Source organism: Medicago truncatula, chromosome 8, assembly GCF_003473485.1.
Source record: "Medicago truncatula cultivar Jemalong A17 chromosome 8, MtrunA17r5.0-ANR, whole genome shotgun sequence".
NCBI lineage: Eukaryota > Viridiplantae > Streptophyta > Magnoliopsida > Fabales > Fabaceae > Medicago > Medicago truncatula.
The window spans coordinates 27,590,648-27,612,826 of NC_053049.1; the positions used below are offsets into that span (position 1 = coordinate 27,590,648).

Below are 22,179 nucleotides of genomic sequence, written 5' to 3' on the forward strand. Positions count from 1 at the left end.
TAATTTTTACAATTGTTGTTTTAATTGGAAAAAAAAAAAGTAAACAAATGTTTTATATTTAATTTCATATTCATAATAAGTTAGTTGATAGCTAATTATTGATGACTTATAAGTTAATGGAGAATGTTAAACAGTGTCACAGGAGTATTGGTTAAGTATCAAAAAAAGTAAGTGGAGAATGTTAAACAATATCCCAGGAGCATTGGTTAAGAACCAAAAAAAGTAAGTTTTTGTTGAAAAGTAAATAATTATTACTTAATGAAAAGTGACATTTATAGTTCCAAGATATAAATTATATTTTTGGATTTTTTAACCTGTGTCCCGGGAACACCGGTTAACAAGACCTAAGTTAATCGAACAATTAATTGTATAGCTTTTTTTTTTTTTTACCAAATAGTGTTATGATGCCTCAACCGCTCTTTTTGTGTTTTCTAAGACCAGTGTGTGGGATCTATTACATCTTAAACTAAAATTTGATTTTTTTTTTTAATATTTTATCGTGATAATAAATTGAAAAGAGATATATAGTTTTATGAAAATTTACAAAAAAAATCGGATTGCGGCCAATCTTAAATTAAATCTCAGAAATACATATTTTGCAAAACCTGGACACGTTCATCATTAAAGAATTAAATCGTTTATCAAGTTTATAAGCACCCTCTTAAAAAAAAGTTTTTAAGCATATACTAAAGAGAAACAAGTATAAGAAACAGATGATGTTGTCAGTAAAAATTTCTTACCCTCCAAGTTGTTGCCCATAAGATATAGTTGTTGAAGTTTGGTCATGTTTCGGATGCCACCTGGCATGGGTCCTTTGTTAAAACTATTGAATGATAGATCTAATCCCTCCATCTCTTCACATTGATGCCAGATAGTCGGCATCTCACCGGAAATATCATTATGATAAATATGAAATATTCTTAGATTTGGAAGCCCATGACAAATATTTGATGGAAGATTGCCTGACAAATTATTATAGCTAAGATACAAATCTTGCAACAATGAGTTGTTGAATTTGAAAATCGATGATATGTCGCCTGAAAAATGAAAGACGAATACTTAATTAGCATAGCTCAAACACCCAGTCAAAATAAATAGTTAAATACTACCTTCATCACTAAAAACAAAATTGTCTTATTTTATAAGTTGTTTTACAATTATTATTTTTTTAAGAGGCTAAAATGAAATATATTAATACAATATTGGCCTTCCTAGCACTAGTTGTTTTACAATATTAATATGAATCATTGATAATATTTTATTTTCCTATCATATTATTTACCATTTATTACTTTTTTTTCTATTTTTTATAATGTATCTTTCTCAAATTATAATGAAGTGTAATTTTGTAAAATAACTTATAATCTCTTTATTTCATACAGCATTAATTAATAATATTTATAATTTTATATGAAATTATCAAGTGGCTTGAAATTTAGAATGAGTATTGTAAATGACAGTACAAACATGATGTTTTAGTTTAAACTTACATCTTTTACATCCAAGTATATGATTGTACTGTCCAAGTTAGTTCTATTTTTTTATTTATTTATTTACAAGTGTCCAAGTTAGTTATTCTTGAGTTCTTTATTTTTTATGATTAGAATTTTGATTAGGAAAGAGACATATCCCATGTTGATCTAGGAATGGTTCATGAGAAACAATAATCTCATTTGATGTAAAATCTCAGTTGGTAGACTTCCACTTATGTTGTTTGTCTGTTGTTCATCGGGTTGTTGACGTTTTGGTGTTCTCTGGCTTTGGATCAGTATGTGTGTGGTTTGGTTAGCAGTTTTATAGCTTATTGTTTTTGTAGCTTTTCTTTTTTGTTTTGGTTAGGAATTTTGCTCAGATGTTTCTTGACTATGGTGCTTATAACTGCGGATATATTTGCTTACACTTTTTCCATTCAAATGTGTCATACGTCAAGAGTGGTTCTTTTGGGACAAATTAATTGAATTGGTGTGACACTTATTTTCTTTCATATCATGATTAAATGGCACATGATTTTGGATGAGTGAATTATCAAATTCGTCCTTGAATTTTCACGCATCGGTCAAAAACGTCTTTTAATTATGGGAAATAACAATTTAATCCCTGTATTTGTCAAATGTCACTCAAGTTAGTCATTCTATTCAACCGGAGTGTTAATGGTGCTAACGTGGTCATTAACCTTTCACATGTCAGACGCCACATAGGCAGGGACTAATTTTGCCGTTAATAACAAACATTTCAAAGGACCATATTGATTGATTTACAGAAAATGTTTTGGTTTTCTTCCCTAACGTCTCTTTCTTCCCCAAATATATAAAACTGGAACTCTAATTATACTATATGTAATCTACACTCCAAAATCACCAAAATTTCTTCCAATAATAAGTGGTAACGTTCTTCCCCAATTCAAAAAACTTCAAACCCTAATTTCTTTTTTATTGAATCTGAAATCCAAAATCCCCAAAATTTCTTGAAGCGTATTGAAATTGAATCAGAAATGATGGGGTGGGCAAATGGGAAAAAACAGTTATGAAAGTCAAGCTTATTTATTTTATTTAGTTTGCTATTTATTTCACTAAACTATTTTGTTATAGTCGAGACGATGTCGCTAATTATTTGATGAATGTTTTATGTTATTTCATTAAAAAAAATGAATATAAATATTTATTTTATTATATTATTATGTGTGTGGGATACAAATTGCATAATTAGGATAATTATTTTATTAGAGAAGAAAAAGTATGAAAATTGGGTGACCATGTGAATATATAAGAAATAATGAATATGGTTACCTTGTAGATTTTCTTGTGTGTGCTAGTACTAAACCTATTATTAAGGAAGGCTTTGACTTAGTAACAATTTCATGTAGACTTAGTGTACAGGAAAAGAGAACAAAAGCAACGTGTTTAAAAAGATCGGTGTAACCTCCTATTTCTTTAGTATATTGCCACTCATTTAGGAAGGAAGTTAGTGGGAGGGTTATTTCATCGGTTACTTCATTCATTCCCATTCATTTTTACTGATTCTACACTTTGAAGAAAATAGAGAGAAATTTAGAGAGAGAATCATAGAGAGTCTTGAAGGAGGAAAGGAGAACTAAAGATCCACCCTAAGGACTAACAATTAGACTTATCACCATGTAAGAATATTTCCACTTTTGATTTTGTTTCTCATTTTTATCAATTTATTTTGGAAATCAGTGCTGTTCTATGAAAATAAAATTTATTTTTCTCTTATGAGATTCGATTTGCTAGTTATTCCAATTAAGTTAAGATTCTCTTCTTAAAATTGGAAGTCAAATTTTTATGATAAAATAAAGCTGTTTTGAATTTCTCGTGAAGGAAAGAGATTGGTAGTAGTAGAATATATGCAGGTTGTCTTTTAGAGAGGATAGATATAGTTTTGATTTAGTGAATTTGAGCCAAACATTTTGTTGAAGCTATAACCATTATTGCATTTATTCCAATTGGAAAAAAATAATATATCTTAATTCTTCTATCTATTCAATACTTAGAATATGTATAAGTTCAGCTTTTTGTACCCAGGATGTTTGACACTACTAGTTCTTTATTTCATACCTCAATCTGGAATTATTAGAGGATCGAAGGCTTCTATATACACTAATACTAATCTTCTATATACTAATATAAAAGTTAATGTCCATTGATTTTACCATTTTACCTTATGAGGGATAATTTGGTAAATTACAAATTGGTTGAGTTTTTTTTTAAGGTTGGCCTATGAATTTCCATTTTTGCCCCTAACCAATTTTTTAATTATTTTCTAATTTTTATATTTTTAATAACTTTTAATTATTTTCCAATTTTTATATTTTTAACTATTTTTAAATTTTTTTCCCCAAATTCAGTTGCTTCTACATTACCGTTGTGGGAAATTAAGGTATCGTTTGACAAACTTCTCTATATTTTTAATGAGAAGTTAGGCCAAATACAATATCAAATTGTTGAATGCTACTTCAAAAAATTGAATGGAATGAGCTTTGGCCAAAAATTGTTGAATGCTACTTCAAAAAACTATTTCTCGACAATTTATTTCACAAGTATCTCTCTTCAATTCACGTTAGGAACCTTTTCTTTTATTTTTTAATATTATTTTTGGATAATATGTAATCATAATTCACACATCATTGGTTCCTTTTTGGTTCCAATTGTTTTCATCCTAAACATTATGTTAATTCCTAATCTCATAAACAGATTATATGATCTTTCAATCAGCCCATACATATTTTATGATGAACCACAATGTTCCGTTTTTTTAACATCTTTTCTTTCGTATAATTTTTTTTTATGTCGTGATTATTTAAGGTTATTATTTGACCTTAGATAAACATTAAATGTAAAAGTGTGGAGGGAAAAATTAGGTTAAAATTAGTGTTGACATTTTGCATAAATTAAGTCTAGGGTTAATATAGTAAAGTCACGCGAAAAAATATGTTAAATCTAGGGTTAATATTGCGTCACAGATTAACATTTAAAAATAAGATATGACATTTTGCATAAATTAAATCTAGGGTTAATATTGTAAAGTCACACGAAAAAATTAGGTTAAATCCAGGGTTAATATTGCGTCACGGGTTAACATTTAAAAATAAGAGATGACATTTTGCATAAATTAAATCTAGGGTTAATATAGTAAAGTCACACGAAAAAATTAGGTTAAATCTAGGGTTATATTGCGTCACGGGTTAACATTTATAAATAAGATATGACATTTTGCATACATTAAATCTAGAGTTAATATAATTTGTTTAGTAAAATTAAGGAGAAAATTTATGTGCGATTTGTTTATTTTGATTTCCCTAACAATTAACGTTAACATTTTGATTAAATTAAATAGTGTTAATACAGTAAAATTAAGCAAAGAAGTTAGGTTAAATCTAGGGCAAAATTTTGTGTTCAGATTAACTTCAAGGAATATGATATTACAATAGTTGTTATGTTATTTTTTATGTAGTGCTTTAGGCTCTGTGTTGTAAAATTTTGGTTTACGCAACTTTGATTTTCACATTTATAAAGGACAACAATTTTCCGTAATTTATAAGATTTCTCCTTCGGAGCTAAATTTTTTTAAAAAATACGTTATTCAATCCGTGCGAAGCATGGGTTTGTAACTAGTACTAATAAAAAAAAAAGAAATGTCCATTGAATTTACCATTTTGCCTCTATAAGGGGCAATTTGGTAATCTACTTATTGGTTGAGTTTTTTTTTACAATGGCCTATGAATTTCCATTTTTGCCCCTAATCAATTTTTTTTAATTATTTTCTAATTTTTATATTTTTAATAACTTTCAATTATTTTCCAATTTTTATATTTTTAACTTTTTCAATTTTTTTCTCTCAAATACAGTTGCTTCTACATTGCCGTTATGGAATATTAAGGTATCGTTTGACCCGACATTTTTCAAACTTTTCTACATTTTTAAGGAGAAATTAGGTCAAACACAATATCAACTAAGTACTTATTAAAAAAAGTACTTTTAGAAAAAATAGGTTAAATATAGGGTTAATATTGCATCACCGGTTAACATTTAGAAATAAGAGATGACATTTTACATAAATTAAATCTAGGGTTAATATAGTAAAGTCACACGAAAAAATTAGGTTAAATCTAGGGCTAATATTGCGTCACGGGTTAACATTTAGAAATAAGAGATGTCATTTTGCATAAATTAAATCTAGGGTTAATATAATTTGTTTAGTAAAATTAAAGAGAAAAATTAGGAGATATTTGTTTATTTTGATTTCCCTAACAATTAACGTTAACATTTTGATCAAATTAAACATGGTTAATTAATTAAATAGGATTAATACAGTAAATTTAAGCAAAGAAGTTAGGTTAACTCTAGGGCAAAATTTTGCGTCCGGGTTAACTTTAAGAAATAAAATAAAATAGGTTAAGTATAACAAGACGGGTTAACATTTATAAGTAAGAGATTAAGTTAAGTATAGCTAGACGGATTAACGGTTATTCATTTCCAAAAAACCAGCATATAATTGGGAACATACTTTTATTTTACTTTAGATAAACATTAAATGCAAAGGTGTGGAGGGAAAAATTAGAGATGACATTTTGCATAAATAAAATCTATGATTAATATAATAAAGTCACACGAAAAAAATAGGTTAAATATAGGGTTAATATTGCATCACGGGTTAACGTTTATAAATAAGAGATGACATTTTGCATAAATTAAACCTACGGTTAATATAATTTGTTTAGTAAAATTAAGGAGAAAAATTAGAAGCGATTTGTTTATTTTGATTTCCCTAACAATTAACGTTAACATTTTGATTAAATTAAATAGGGTTAATACAGTAAAATTAAGCAAAGAAGTTAGGTTAAATTTTGGGCAAAATTTTGCCTTCGGGTTAACTTTAAGGAATAAGATATTAGAACAGTTGTTATGTTATTTTTTATGTAGTGTTTTAGGCTATGTGTTGCAAAATTTTGGTTTACGCAGCTTTGATTTTCACATTTATAAAGGACAACAATTTTCCGTAATTTATAAAATTTCTCTTTCGAAACTAAATTTTAAAAAAATATGTTATTCATCCCGTGTGAAGCACGGGTTTGTAACTAGTTTATTTGTAAAAGTAAATTATTGTTGTAACATATGTGGAAATTGAGTAATTGACTAAACAAAAATTCAATTGAGTAATGGACTAAACACAAATTCCCATAATGGGTAGAACTAGTGTAGTGTGAATTGAAAAAGTGGAAGTCCCACATCGGATGGATCACACATTAGTAGTATTTATATAGTGGGGATGTACCTTTAATTACTGGGGGTACATAATTATGTGAACGAAGTAAGCACTAGAGAAAAAACGCTCTCTTTAATTATTTGATTATTTTAATGAGTTTAGAACATACTTATATGATTTGTATGATTTATATAATTTATTTTTATGAGTGATATTTTGTTATGTTATATGTTGATATTTATTAGTATGATATATATGATTTGTTGTAGAAATATATATGATCTGTTATAGAAATATATATAATTTGTTGTAGGAATATATGTTATTTAGTGTAGAAAATATATATCCATATATATATGTTATAGAGATATATTTGTTTTTTTTTTTTTTGACAAGATAGAGATATATTTGTTATTCATTATAGAAATTTAGTTTCTATAATGAATATTAGAATAGAATATATATAATGAATATTATATATATATTAGAATAGAATATTGAGATTTTGGGGAGATTTGGATATAAGAGAAAAATAAGTAGGTTAAGGATTTTTATAAATAGGAGATACCTAGTTTAGAACAAAACATAACGTACGTACGATCAGTTTTGGAAAAAGGGAGAAAAAGCCAAGAGAAGGGAGAAGACCAAGGAGGGCTGCGATTTTCTGATTTTAAGGTAAGGGTGAGACTAACTTTGCAATTCTATTAAGTATGTGAATCAACGGTTACATTTAACGTGAATTAGGATGAGTTTAAGAGGAATCGGAAATTAGGTCAAATTGATAGAATTGATGATTAAACGGTGGAAACTTGTTAAAAAGATGTAGAAACTGTCCTTTGACATTAAATTATGAATATGATGAATTCTGGAATTGAAATTAGGCTTAAAACCATGTGAGATGTTGGATTTTCGTGAAAAAACTGCATTCTGCCCGAGCCTATATTCATCGCTCGCCCTTGCGAACGATGATCATCGCCTCGCGAGTTATGAAGTTCATCGCTCGCCATGCGATCCATTTCCATTCGCCTCGCGAGTTATAAGTCGTAGCTCGCCACAGCGAACAACCTTACTCGCCATAGCGAACATGACTAGAGAGCATGTTGAATTCTGTATTTTTGACTTTTGAGTTGAACCTTAGATGCCTTTGAGTGACTGAACATGACTAATAATGATTAGGAAAGAATGTAGGATGAGATTGAACCTGGAATGAAACTTGTGGGATTCTGACCTGAACTCGCCATGGCGAGCAGAGGCTCTCGCCTCGAGAGTGACCCGGAAACAGAGTGCCTTGTGAGACTTTGCGACCTTTCTTGCACGAGTTGTTGAGAGTTGAACCTTTGGGTAGTATTAAGACTTAATGAAGAGGCTAATTATAATCTGTGAAGCTGTTTAAGATGTGTTGTTGTTGATTATGATGTGGTATAATGTTTTATGCATTACTTGAGAATTATTTGAATATGATTTGATGTTGATGGTAATGTAATATATTTGTATATGCATTATGTGAATTATATAAGATGTTTAAGTTGTTGTTGATTATCATTTGATATTGTTATATCTTGAGATGTTTACGTGTGATGAGTCAATTATATGTTATTTTAATATGCTTTTTAGTTTAGTTTTAATTAGATATTATATAATTTTATATTAGTATTATTTCCTTTTTAGGATAGTTTACTTTAAAATGCAATTTATTATATTTCAGGGAAGAATATTGGATGGAGAGAGTCTTGGAGCAAAAGAAAGGGATTTGGAGCAGATTGGACACAAAAACATGAAGATTGGGAAGCAAAATATATCTCCCACAAGTCAGAAGCCTGGCACGGCCCGTGCTAGCCTTGGCACGGCCGTGCCACCCTCCAGAGGCCTTTTGCTGCTTTTGCTTTGACTCCAAGCTATTCTATTTTGGCGCACAATCTACCGAGGAATATTCTAGGAATATACTTGCTTAGATTTTAAGTCAATTGTGTACTATAAATAGAGTAGCTAGCCATCACTAATATTCATCTTTACTTGGAATACAATAAGTGACATTTCCTTTTCTAAATAAAGTTCTTTTCCTTTCCTTTATTTTATTGTCTTTTACTTTCATGCTTTCTCTCTTCTCCCCCATGTCTACGATGAACATGAGTGAGTAGACTTCTTCTTGTCTTGGGATTGTTGGATAAGTCTAAATGACATAATCCTAATCAAACCAAGCCCTAAGCCTAAATCTTATGTAACCCTAATTTCTTATCTGAATTCACCGTCTTAACATGGATTAACCATTATCAAACTGTGGAAACGAAAGTGGAGGGTTTGATAATTGTTCGTCCATTATTCCAAATATCAATTCATAAAACGAAAGTGGAGCTTTGATATTCGAACAAGTGAATTCAGACAAGGATTGCAAAGTCAGCGAAATAGGCTTTGCAATCTTTGAGACATATAGTTTCGATCTTCAAGGGAACTAATAACAATCAAGTCAGCGAAATAGGCTTGGTTGTTAGAGGAACCAAAATCCAATAGTAATCAAGTCAGCGAAATAGGCTTGGTTGCTAGAGGAACTTAAGAGAAACTGTCTTGAGAAATTAGGTCTAACATAACATTATAAGCTTATGGTTTTGGTTTGAGAAGGACTTGTTATTTAGATGAAACCAACGATCCCAAGACTCTTTTATTATATTGCTTTTAACCGTTTAAAACCCCCCAATTTACAATCTCTTCTCTCTTCTAATCATCTCTAAAGGTTAATTAAATTGAACTACTCCCTGTCGGAACGATACTCTTTTATACTACTTCGATAAGACCGTGCACTTGCGGTTTTATCCCATCAACGTGCTGCCTATGTTACTGTTGTTAGTTATGTGAAATATTTATATGCTTTATGTGGAAGATGTATGATGTTTAAGTTGTTGATGCTTCATATTAATATTGTTATGTTGTGAATTGCTTGTGCAGTTTTTGTTGCTGTTGAATATTGATCAAGTTGCAGGTGTTGGTCTAAGTTGTAAAGTTGTAAGTTGTCGTTCCAAAGTATTCCAAAGTATTGGAGTCTTAAGTTGTTGATGTTGTCTAAGTTGTTGAAGATGATGATGTTCCAAATTATTGGACTAATATAAGAGATGATGATTATGATGTTTAAGAGATCGAGTCCATGCATTAGCATACATTTGTTGGGGGCTCATGCCCTGGAGCTTTGTACTCACCACGATGGAGCTTTGTACTCACCACGATGGAGCTTTAGCTCAAATTAGCGATGGGGGCTTATGCCATGGAAGTATATTAATACTCAATAACGTTGGGGGTTCATGCCCTGAATTGGTACCACATGCATATAAGAGGTCTAAGTTGCATAGTCGAGTTGGAGTCGCATTGTCGAGTCAATGTCGTTGTTGATGAATTATCATCCATGAGTTGTCAAGTTGTTAATGAATTATCATCTATGAGTTGCTAAGTTGTATTCTACTCATGTGTTGTTAAAGAAGTACCTATGAAGATTATACGATGTTCATGACGTTGTCAAGTTGCTTATGACGATTGCTATGTTGTTTATGATATTGATTGTGATGTTGTTATATGATGTTGTTTGTGATGTTGTTATATGATGTTGTTTGTGATGTTGATTATGATGTTATTATGTGTTGTTTATATTTTTATAAGATGATGAATATGTTGTTGTTATAAAATGATGAACATGTTGTTATTATATTATTATAAAATGATGAATATGTTGTTGTTGTTATATTATTATAAAATGATGAATATGTTGTTGTTATATTATTATAAGACGATGTTTATGTTGTGATGTATATAATTATTATTATTAAGTGATGATTATGTTGTGTTGTATATCATTATTATTATGTTGTATTATATATGCTAAAATTTGGTTTTAGTCCCTGCAAATATGTCTGGTTTTGGTTTTAGTCCCTGTAAATTTATTTTTTTGTTTTCGGTCTCTGCAAAATTTGTTGTTTTTGAAAATAGTCCCCGACCCCACTTTTGTGATGATTTGCATACGTGTCACATTATAACTGAACAAATTTTTTAGTTTTTGGTCCCTGCAAAATATTTTGTTTTTAAAAAAGGTCCCTGCAAAATTTTTTGTTTTTGAAAATAGTCCCTGCTATTTTTAAAAACAAAAAAAAATTCAGAGACCAAAAACAAATTTTTTATTTACGGGGACTAAAACCATATTTTAGCCTATTATATATGATTATTATTATGAGATGATGATTATAATGTGTTGTTTAAGTTATTAGTGATGATGATTACATGATGTTATCTATGAGTTGTTAAATGTACTTGATGATGGTTATGTTAAGTTGATAAGTTGTCTTTTATTCATGAATCGATAATGAGATGTTTGATGAATAATTATTATTATGAATTGATGATGTTACATATAGTTGCTAAGTTGTCTTCTATTCATGAGTTGCTAATGAGATGCTTGGTGGAGAAATGTTATTATGAATTAATGATGTTGTTATGTTGTATATGAATGATGATTAAGATATTGTTATGTGGTATATGAACTATGATTATGATGTGATGATCTATGTTGATTATGATTTGGTCATTATGTGTTATATGATGATGTTTATAATGTGATGAATATGAAGTAAATGATAATTAGAAGTTGGTTGAGTTATTAAGAATTTTTACATGAAGAATTATTATTACTAATAGAGGAAGTTATTTATGTTGTTAAATATAATTAATGAATTATATGCTTAATATTATTGTTTTGTGAAATCTCACCCCTTCTGTTTGAAAATGTTGCTCTTCGTATGAGTACCTTGCAGGTAACCAAGAATAGTTGATGTCGTGTGAAGTTTCTCTCTCTCGTGTGTTTTAGGTGCTCTAATACGTTACGGGATGGGAACTTGTTATTGCTTTTCTATTCCTTACGTATTGTTTTTGAAGATTTATGACTATGTTTTTAGATTGGATTTTTATGAGACATCTATGAAGAGGCCTTCGTGCCAAAGATTGTTTTTAGTTATTGAATAAATTCCGCTGCGAAGTATTAAAAGATTTTGTTATTGAATTTTAAAGGATAAATAGTTATTTATTCATTTTATGATTTTAAGAAAAGAATGTGACATTTCGTTTATGTAAATACTATGATTAATTGTTATGAAATGTTTAAGTTGGGAAAACGGGGTGTTACAAAAAATATATATTGATATATATTTTATTATTTGGAAATGATAAATTAAATAATTAATTTAATCATTATTAGAAAGTGTTTTCTTAGTCCCCAAGTTTTGCTGAAAATATTTTGGAACGCAATCTAGAATATTTTAGAACGCAATCTAAATTATTTTAGTACATGATCTGAAATATATTTTGATACTCAATAATATATTTTTGTACTGAATAATATATTTTGTACTCAATATTATATATTTTGAGACTCAATTTGAGATATTTTTGTACTAGATCTAATATGAGAATTACTTGATCCCAAAGTTTCTCACTTACTAGTTGTGAACTTTCTCTATAAATAGAGAGTTCACACAGTGCTTTCCATACACCGAAATTCACAATTGATGCTTCATGTGTTTTTCCTCTCTTCTCCCTCCTTCGACTTGTGTTGACAAGTTGTTCTCCTTTTTTCTACTCCTTTCTGTCCCTTCGGAAATAAGAGTGTTCTTAAGACCATAATCCATCGTCGGTTTATTATCCTTTTGGAAATAAGAATGGTCTTAAGAGCATAGTCCCTTCAGTTATTTATGTCTCTTTAGAATAAATAATATTTTAAGATCATGGTCCCTTTTTCGGTATAATAAAGATGATCTTAAATATATATTCTTCTTCAATTCTTGGAGAAGTTGGATGTTAGAATGGTAGCAATATCATATATGAGTGGTCATAGTACCATAGTTGGAGAAGTTAAAATTAGAATGGTGGTAACACCATATTTGAGTGGTCTCAACACCATAATAGAATGGTAACAATACCATATTGATTTCAGTATTAAAGAGTGGACTTAGTACCATATTAGAGGGTGTTATTTCTCGAACGATCATATACGGTGCAATATTTAATCGAACAGGTGAACTAGGCTGTTTTATCCTGCTGTTTTATCCTGGAGGCACACGGTTGTTAGTCTACCTTGCACAATTTCGGGTAGTGTCGTGATTTGTCTTAAAAAAAGTGACCTGGTCGTGACTCAACCCGTAGGACTTCAAGAAGACTCAAAATGGTAATATCTTCGGTGGTGATTTCGACTTTATTAAAAAGGTACGCTTCTGAACTCGAAAAACAACAATTTACAACAATTTTAAGACAAATCAGCTACTATGTCTACTGAAGAAATTATTTATTAAGGTTTCGTTGTCCCTAAATACACGAAGGATAAAAAGCTGTAGAAATACATATTTGTACTAAACATGATGAAGTGATTGTTATTATAACAACTACACTAACGAAATTCACATATGCTACTTTGAATCTGTTTGAAATTTATTTTCAAAAATCAGAACCGCACTGTGAATTAATAACTCTAATTTCCAAGAGAATAGGAACCCCAAAAAAGATCCTAAGCGAAAATTAGCAACCACCATCAAGAATTGACATTGGTTCACAAAGTATTTTTAATACAATTGTGAGAAACCATGTCATATGTTGTCCCGTAATTATATGAACATGTCAAGTGCTGCTTTGCAGCCTACCATGACATATCAAAATTTATTATGAGAACAAGCTTTTAATTTTATACATGAGTAACTTGGACTTAATTTCAAAGTTATATGATTAGACAATTTTATTTTTTGCAATCAATTTAAATGAACCAAAAGTTCATATAAATTAGTGTTTAGAGAATTTGAATCTCTAAACTTTAATAAATTATGATATGTGCAAATTTGACGACAAATAACCTAGAAATGATAAAACGATATTTTATCATATTTATTGATGACTGCGAATTTTGAAAAATAAAATTGATATGCTTGAAATGTTCAATTTCTATAATGAAAATTGAAATCCATGTTGGATAGAGTATCCAAGTCTATGAACAAAAATTCTAATTAAGAAATTTTTGAAGTAAAGACAATCCAACTTGTCTTATTTTTGAACTTGGGATTGCTTGACATGAGTTCGAATTTCGAACCCAAGAAAGTTAAACTCACTAGTAGAGCCTATGAATGTGCATTCATTGGGTATAATATAATTAGGAAAGCTTATAGGTTTTATGACCTAAATGCTAAAGTGATCATAAAGTCAAACGATGTTGATTTCTATGAAGCTGGTACCCCTGTAAATTAAAGAATAGTGAGGGCACTAGTGGGGGTAAATTAAATTCCCCTTGTATATTAAGAACTAGTGGGGGCACTATATCTGATCACATTTGAGTAATCAGAAATAGTTATGAAAACATCATATGTGATGTTATAGAACCTCGAAGAGGTAAGAAAGCAAGAACTACTAAAGAGTATAGACCTTATGGTTTATACATTCGAAGAATATTCATTAAGTCTTAAAGAAGCTATATCCTCATTGGATGCTGAATTATGGCAAGAAACAATAAATGATAAAATGGATTTTCTAGAGTCTAACGAAACATGACACTTAGTTGACTTGCCTCATGGTTGCAAACTAATCAGTTGTATTTGAATTTTGGAGGAAATAACTAAAATGAGGAGGTTATAGTGAGCTTTCGGGAGAAATTGAGGAAGACATAAAATTTAAGAGAAGGACAATATCTATTGTCATGAGGATGCTTTGATTTTTATTTTATTGCATTTTACTTGCTTGGTATACAAATGATAAGCTCTACCAATTTTATAGGCCTCAGGGAAGAGTTCTGCATGCATCATACAACAATATTCTACACATTTTACGAAAGACTTCTATACACTTCTCTCTACAGAATGCGTTTAATACTCTGTTTTATACTACTAACTGACTTCTGTACATCTCTAGATCTTTTTTAGACTACACCACTTATTATCTCATTGGACTTAACACTTTATTATCCAACTACACACTTCATTAAATTTATTGATGAGAAAATTTTGGAATAAATTTTCTTGAATTTTTAATTCTATTTCTTAAGTGTTAACTATGCATCTTTTACAAAAAGTTGTTCATATTAATATACATTTTCAATTAAGAGACTGTTTTTTTATTATGAATACTAAGAGAATATGATTCTAAAATAAAAAGATGAAATTCAATAAAAAAAAGGTAAATGAATGCTTTTAGGAAATGTAAAATAATTGAAAAAATGATAATTATGAATCTTATTTCAAGTAAATATGTCGAGATAGAAAATACAACATACCTGTGAGAAAGTTTGATGATAAACTTAAGTATAATAGCGATGTGCAGTTACCAATTGATTGTGGAATGCTTCCTTCAAATTGATTGTTGTGTAATGTAAAAATTTGAAGTTGAGGAAGCTGATTGAAAAAATCATTTGGTAATCTTCCATTTAAATTGTTAACGCCAAATTTGACCACCTTCAAAGAAGTCATGTTGTTAAGCGATGGAATTTCACCTGCATGTGTGTAACATTAATATCACATTTAATATTTATTCTGACTTGACATGTTGTGATCTTGACTCATTTTCTGTTTTTGAACTGAAATTATTTGGTGTTCTGCTGCTTTGTCTGTAATTGAGGATTTGCTTGTGTCTGATTCACTTGTGTCTGCTTTGTCTCAATTATGGGAAATAAAAATTTAATCCCTGAATTTGTCAAATGTCAATCAAGTTAGTCCTTCTATTCAACCAGAGTGTTAATGGTGTTGACGTGGTCGTTAACCTTTCACATGTCAAGCGCCACATAGGCAGGGACTAATTTGACCGATAATAACAAACATTTCAAAGGACCAAATTGATTGATTTACAGAAAATGTTTTGGCTTTCTTCCCCAATGGCTCTTTCTTCCCCAAATATATAAAATTGGAACCCTAATTATACTATATGTAATCTACACTCCAAAATCACCAAAAAAATTTCCTAGTTTAATGGTGATGTGAGAGTACTTGACTGTTGGTGTTCTAGAATTTGTGTTGTAAGAAAAGTCAATACAGTGAAAAACTCAGGAAGGCCTTTCTATGCTTGCCCTATGCCAAAGGTTTTTTTAATTATTAAACATTTGATGTCATCTTGGTTTGAACAACACATTACTCATTTTGAATTTTCTTTTGTACATGATGATGTTGAAAATTGTGAATTTTTTGTTTGGGTTGACGAAGCTGAAGAACTGGGATACTTTAAAAACAATGGAATTGGGGCTGGTCATAAAAGAAAGACAAGATTGATGGAGAAGGTTTAGTCCATGGTTAAGGCTAAGGCTAAGGAAACTGGCAATGAAGATGTTTGGAGAGCAAGATTGATGGACAAAGTTGAGTGTGTAGGAAGTGAACTTAGGTTGAATAAGTTTTTTATGGTCATAATTTTCTGGTTTGAGGTTCTTAACATGGTATTGTATTGTTATAGGCATGTGTAAAGTTCTAATGAAAAGAGGTTGAAGATGAATGAAATGTAACATTTCTGTAATAATATTACCATCAAATTAGTCCTTGAATTATTTGTCTAACTATCAAATCGATCACTACCTTATATTAAAAACCCATCAAATAAGTCACTGAATTGTTTAATCATATGAGTGTGTAGGAAGTGAACTTAGGTTGAATAAGTTTTTTATGGTCATAATTTTCTGGTTTGAGGTTCTTAACATGGTATTGTATTGTTATAGGCATGTGTAAAGTTCTAATGAAAAGAGGTTGAAGATGAATGAAATGTAACATTTCTGTAATAATATTACCATCAAATTAGTCCTTGAATTATTTGTCTAACTATCAAATCGATCACTACCTTATATTAAAAACCCATCAAATAAGTCACTGAATTGTTTAATCATATATCAATTGATCCTTGAAGCATGTGTGTATAAAATAAAGTAAAAAGTCACTATTGACTTATCTTACAACACAAATTCTAGGACACCAATATTCAAGCACTCTCACATCACATCACCATTAAACTTGGAGCTTGAAGATGAAGCTCGACATTCATAACTGTTTTTTCCCATATGCCCACCCCTCATCATTTCGGATTCAATTTCAATAGTTTTGCTGCAATAAATTTTTTGGATTTTGGATTTCAGATTCAATAAAAAAATTAGGGTTTGAAGTTTTTTGATTAGGGGAAGTGTCATACCCCAATTTCTGTCTGACTCAAGATACCACTAACACGTGTCCTTTAACCCCGACCAGTCTCGGCCTTTTCAGTAAAAAATTTGGCAGAGGTATTTTAAAATACCTCATATTTGATTCCGAGTCAGGCCATCTTCTCTCAATTTTCATTTTTTATTTAATTTTAGTTTCCATCTTTTATTTAAATTCCTTTTAGTTGATTAACTTTAAATCCTTCTATTTTTGTTATTATTTATTTTAATGTCCATAAAAAAATCAAAATTTTTGTCCTGATCCATGTCCAAAGAAACATAGGCTATCACAGCCTCATCCAACCTGTCATGCATTCATTCCTCTCCAAGCCACAAAATTTTGCTCAACCTCTATAAATATAACATTACAGGCACAACAATGAGACACACAAAAAAATTCACAGACGCATAAACCCACAAATGATGGAAGGAAGGTCCACAACATATATATACCCCTTCGGAACCGGTTCGGTTCTCCTTGAACCGAACCGGCCCCAGCCTATCTTTTTAAGCCCAATTTCCCTTTGTTAATCGCTGCGCGCGCGCACACACACACCCCCCCCCCCATTTTTATCTTCCTTTAACATTCTATTCTTCCTTTCTCATGCATTTATATTAGTTTAGGTTTATTATTTTACATCTTTATTAGTTATTCATACATATTTATTTTTTGTCATTTATTTTTATCACATATGATATAGAATGTATTTAGGGCCAATGTACAATATAAATGAAAAAGTGTGTGTTTTTGTGTGTGTCTTTTATTTCTTTACCGTTTTATATATCCAAAAAATAAAAAAATTAGATTAGAGATTCCGTGGTGATTCAACTTCTCTACAAAAATTCACACACTTTTATTTTTGTTGTTCCGTTAGTTTAATTTTCATTTATTATTCCAAAACAACAAAAATATCTTCATAATAAACCTTGATTTTCAAATCAAGTGATCGTTATTCTTATTTTTCTTTCTTAATCAAATTTCAAATCAATTTTAATCATACTTTGAGTCATTTTTCTTTCAACATAAAAAAATACAAACCAGCTTATTTGCCACTTGGCTTTTCATTTTAAAACTTTTTTCAAAACTAATAAAAAACATAAAATCAATCAAACGTCAATTTCTACCCCGAACTACGAGGTTTTGATCCTTCACGGGTACGTAGGCAAATGACTTGTCCTTCCAAATCAACTAAAATCAATTTTATTTTTCTTTTTAACTCATCATTCCATTCCATTTTCATCTCTTTCATCTCTTTAAAAGCAAGCAAGTTTAAGCACAAAAAGTTAAATAAAATCAAGAGGTTCTCGTAGAGTACTACAAATATTTAGGGTGCTAACACCTTCCCTAAATATAACCAACCCCCGAACCCAAAATCTATAAAAATGTGGTATTTGAACCTTTTTCCACTCTTTTGAAAAAATTAAAAGTTCAGTCGTGAAATAAAAAGTAAGTCAAACGCTAAGCTAATAGCCTTGACCTCCGAAAAATGACGCGACATGAAGAATGTTACTACTTATTATTGGAAGAAATTTTGGTTATTTTGGAGTGTAGATTACATATAGCACAATCAGGGTTCCAATTTCATATATTTGAGGAAGAAAGAGTCGTTGCGGAAGAAAGCCAAAACAAATTCTGCATATCAATCAATTTGGTCATTTGAAATGTTTGATATTATCGGACAAATTAGTCTCTACCTATGTGGCGTCTGACATGTGAAAGGTTAACGGCCACGTCAACATCGTTAACGCCCTGGTTTAACAGAAGGACTAACTTGATTGACGTCTGACAAATTCAGGAATTAAGTTGATATTTCGCATAATTGAGGAATGAATTTGGCCGATGCGTGAAAATTCAAGGATGAACTTGATGATTCACTCGATTTTGTATCTAGTAAATAGGCTTATGCACGTGTCATAAAAATTTTAAGGTTTACTTATTTGCAATTTTAACTACCTTGGGGCTTTTATGCTTACACGAATTCAGTTCTATGGAATTTATGTGAACCACCTAGTGATACTGATTTTCATTTTCATGCATTGATTTTATGTTTTAATTCGGACATAATTTTTTTTCATATTTTGTGTGGGTTGATTGAATTCATGTGTTACTAAAGTGATATTTTTGTGGATATTAGTTTATTTGATTCAAAAAAAGTTTGTCGGTTTTATTTTGATTCTTTTTCAAATTATGATGGATTCAGTTCGGCACACTTAATTTATATCGGTCGATGCCTTATACTATCAATTTTGATTGTTTTGTTTATGGAATTTTTTTTTTTTGAAAAATTTCCTTTACCTATATGACCGATGATTTGGCTTAATAATTGGTTTGTTCAATTTTTTTTATGCGATATATGTATGAGATTGGAAAATTGATTCAATTTTGTGTGACTCCTTCTATTAAGTTATGGTTAGTTTCTTTTCTATATGACTATCGTTTCTACTCTATTATTTCAGTAGATTTGAGATTTGATTTATTGATTGAATTTGTTTAAGAGTATGTTTATCATGATTGAATTGCAATTGCATGTGTGGATTGAAAGACAATTTTGAGTATTCATGTTCAAATTAACATCATGTATCTTTTGTACTACTTCTTTTGATGTTGTAGTTGTCACTGCAATTGATTTTATGTCTGTTTCTTTGCCATAAGGTTTGCGGTTTTTGAAACAAATTTAATATCATGGTTGTGATTCATTGTGTATGTGCATCTAATATGTATACGCATTGACATGATTACCATATGAATATTCATCAAGCGTAAAAAATTTTTATCTCAAATCCGGATGGAAACACCATGATTAATATTTTATGGATCAAATTTTGCATATTCAAAAGGATTGGATTTGATTTTGGTATATTGATTTGTTTTGAAATTAAGTAATGCGATTGAGATTAATTTCCAAACATATATTTTTTACTTATGGGAATAAATTTTATTTTGTGAAACGCGTAAATATTTTGTGTCAATTAAATATGAGAATCCTATAGAATTTAAAATGATATATTCTCCAAGATATGAGTCTAAAATATTATATGTGAAAATCTATTTTATAGAAGTGAATTATTTTATTAAAATGTTGTAATTGTGAGATTACTTTAGACTCAATTTGTCAATAGCACCAAACGTTTTTGTATATGAATTTATAGTTATTGTATAAATTCTATGTTGCCTTGTTCTTATTTGTTTGCTCAGTTGTGGAATATCATAAAAGATAATTTTTGAGCAATTCTAAAGGCAATTGAAAACCATTATCCTTGTATTGTATTGATATATTATTGGAGTCTTTCTTTTGTTATATTGGTTTGTTGTTGAATTATGAACCAACTGAGACGACAATATGTCAAATTGTGCGGAACTTTCTTTGAGTCATTGAAGCTTAATAAACTCTACATACAAGGAGAATTTATTACACTCTTCGAGGTTAGTCATGATTTAATTAATTTAAATTCTTTTATTGAATTTGATTACACGTGTTCCCTTATTATTTAGGGGATGGACATATCATATTGGTGTAATATTAATTGACATGACCTTTGTGATAGAGATTACAGTTGAATATTTGTTTAAATATTTTTAAAAAGAAGGTCTTGGATTGATAATCCAACTATCATTCTTTATCAAGTGGGAGAATCTTACATGTCAATTATCTAAAAATGAGAAACAAATATTATTTGTTGATGAATTTTCAACTCTTTTGTTTATTATGGAGACTCACATTGAGGATACTATAGTCTTTTCTCAAATATAATTTTGTGATTCTTTTTTGTCTTTTATCCTCAATAGTGGTGATATTCATGTCTCGTTTATTTCCGTTGCGTAGGTAATTGATTTAAATTGTTACTTGTTAATGAGAATATGAGTTTAACCACAATAGTTACTCTTTCAAAAGATAACATATGTTAATACTTCTTTTATGTGCTTTTAATGCACTATTCTACCGCATTGTATGAAACAAAACATGTTGTGAATGCGAATTAAAATGACAACTCAGTATGGATGCATTTAAATAATGCATTTCTTTTATTGACTGTGTCCTATCTGAACAAGAGTCATTGATTATGCAAAAGAATTTCATGCGTTGGTATAGGTCGTTACCATCAAAGTGGGACCGCCTCTATTGATGAAATATCTTTTTGTAGTCTGAGGAATGTTTTTAATCGTAACATGTAGTTTCCTGCCCAAAGGTGGTTATTGCATTTTACAATTAAAAATTGATTTGGGATAAAGTTCTTGGAGCATGTTTTGAACTAAGGAATTTGTCTTCCCAAAAGTGACAATTTTTTGAATTCAATACATGCTCATTCATTAACTTATCTGAGGTTTGGACTGGGGTTTTGAGCTATATCTTATCTAATGATGTATTTTAATGCACTCATGTTTTGTCTCACAAAGTGAATTCCTTTCTCCATGAATAATTGTTTTGTTATGATTTGATTATTCATACTCATTAACTAACTTACATGAGATGGAGTTATCAGAGAATATGATGAACAAAATAATTTGTCTGCCTAAAGGTGACAATTTTCCAAGTTCAATGTATCCTCATTGATTAACTCATTTGAGGTTTTGGCTTGGGTTTTTTTACCTTAGTTTGTGAATTCTGCCCAAAGGTGATTGTACAATTATATTGGACTCGTTATAATAGCTTGTTTATTTTGAGTTAAATATTGTTTTATGACATGTTTTAATGAATTCATGTTTTTTTTATCAACATTGCATTTCTCTGTGAATAATTGTTCTGCTTCCATCGAGATGTTAAACAAGTCAAACTATCATAAATGGAAGTAAGAGTTGGAGTTATCTCTAGGAGAACATGTCTGAACTGAAATAACCTTTTGGTAAGTGGGAGGTAACTCACAAGTTAAAGTACCTGACCATATTGGTCTCCATGTGTCTAATGAAAAAGTTATTGGACGTGAAAATATGACAATATTAATCTAGGAGTAACTGTGAAGTCAGTGGGAGATGTAAACTTAATTTCAGATTAATATGACTAAGACTAATTGTGAAGTCAGTGGGAGATGTCACCATATTTTAACATTCTAGTTTTGAACTTGTTTTGAAAAATATCTTTCATGTACCTTCTTTTAGGATGAATCTTGTCTGTGTTTCTTTGTTGGAGCAACTTTGTTTTAGTTTTACTCTTGGAGGTAGAAAACTAAGTTTGAGATTAAACTCATGTAACTTTGTTTCATCCTTTGTTCATCTATACAAATGGTCTCTAGTAGATGGTTCATGACTCCTTGGATCTTTTGTTGATTGTTTATATAAGTTGTCTTTGACTTCA

The 22,179-nt window shown here is 29.9% G+C and overlaps 1 protein-coding gene across 1 annotated transcript in view; it reads right to left on the reverse strand.

Moving 5' to 3' along the window:
* The window catches only part of LOC25502822 (probable LRR receptor-like serine/threonine-protein kinase At3g47570), a 35,139-nt gene that overhangs the window by 9,845 nt on the left and 3,115 nt on the right, over positions 1 to 22,179 (reverse strand). The window contains exons 2-3 of the mRNA XM_039828492.1: positions 14,996 to 15,211; positions 741 to 1,037 (exon numbers count right to left, since the gene is read on the reverse strand). Of these exons, the coding sequence (XP_039684426.1) occupies positions 741 to 1,037; positions 14,996 to 15,211 (513 nt within the window). The remainder of the gene's footprint in view (positions 1 to 740; positions 1,038 to 14,995; positions 15,212 to 22,179) is intronic.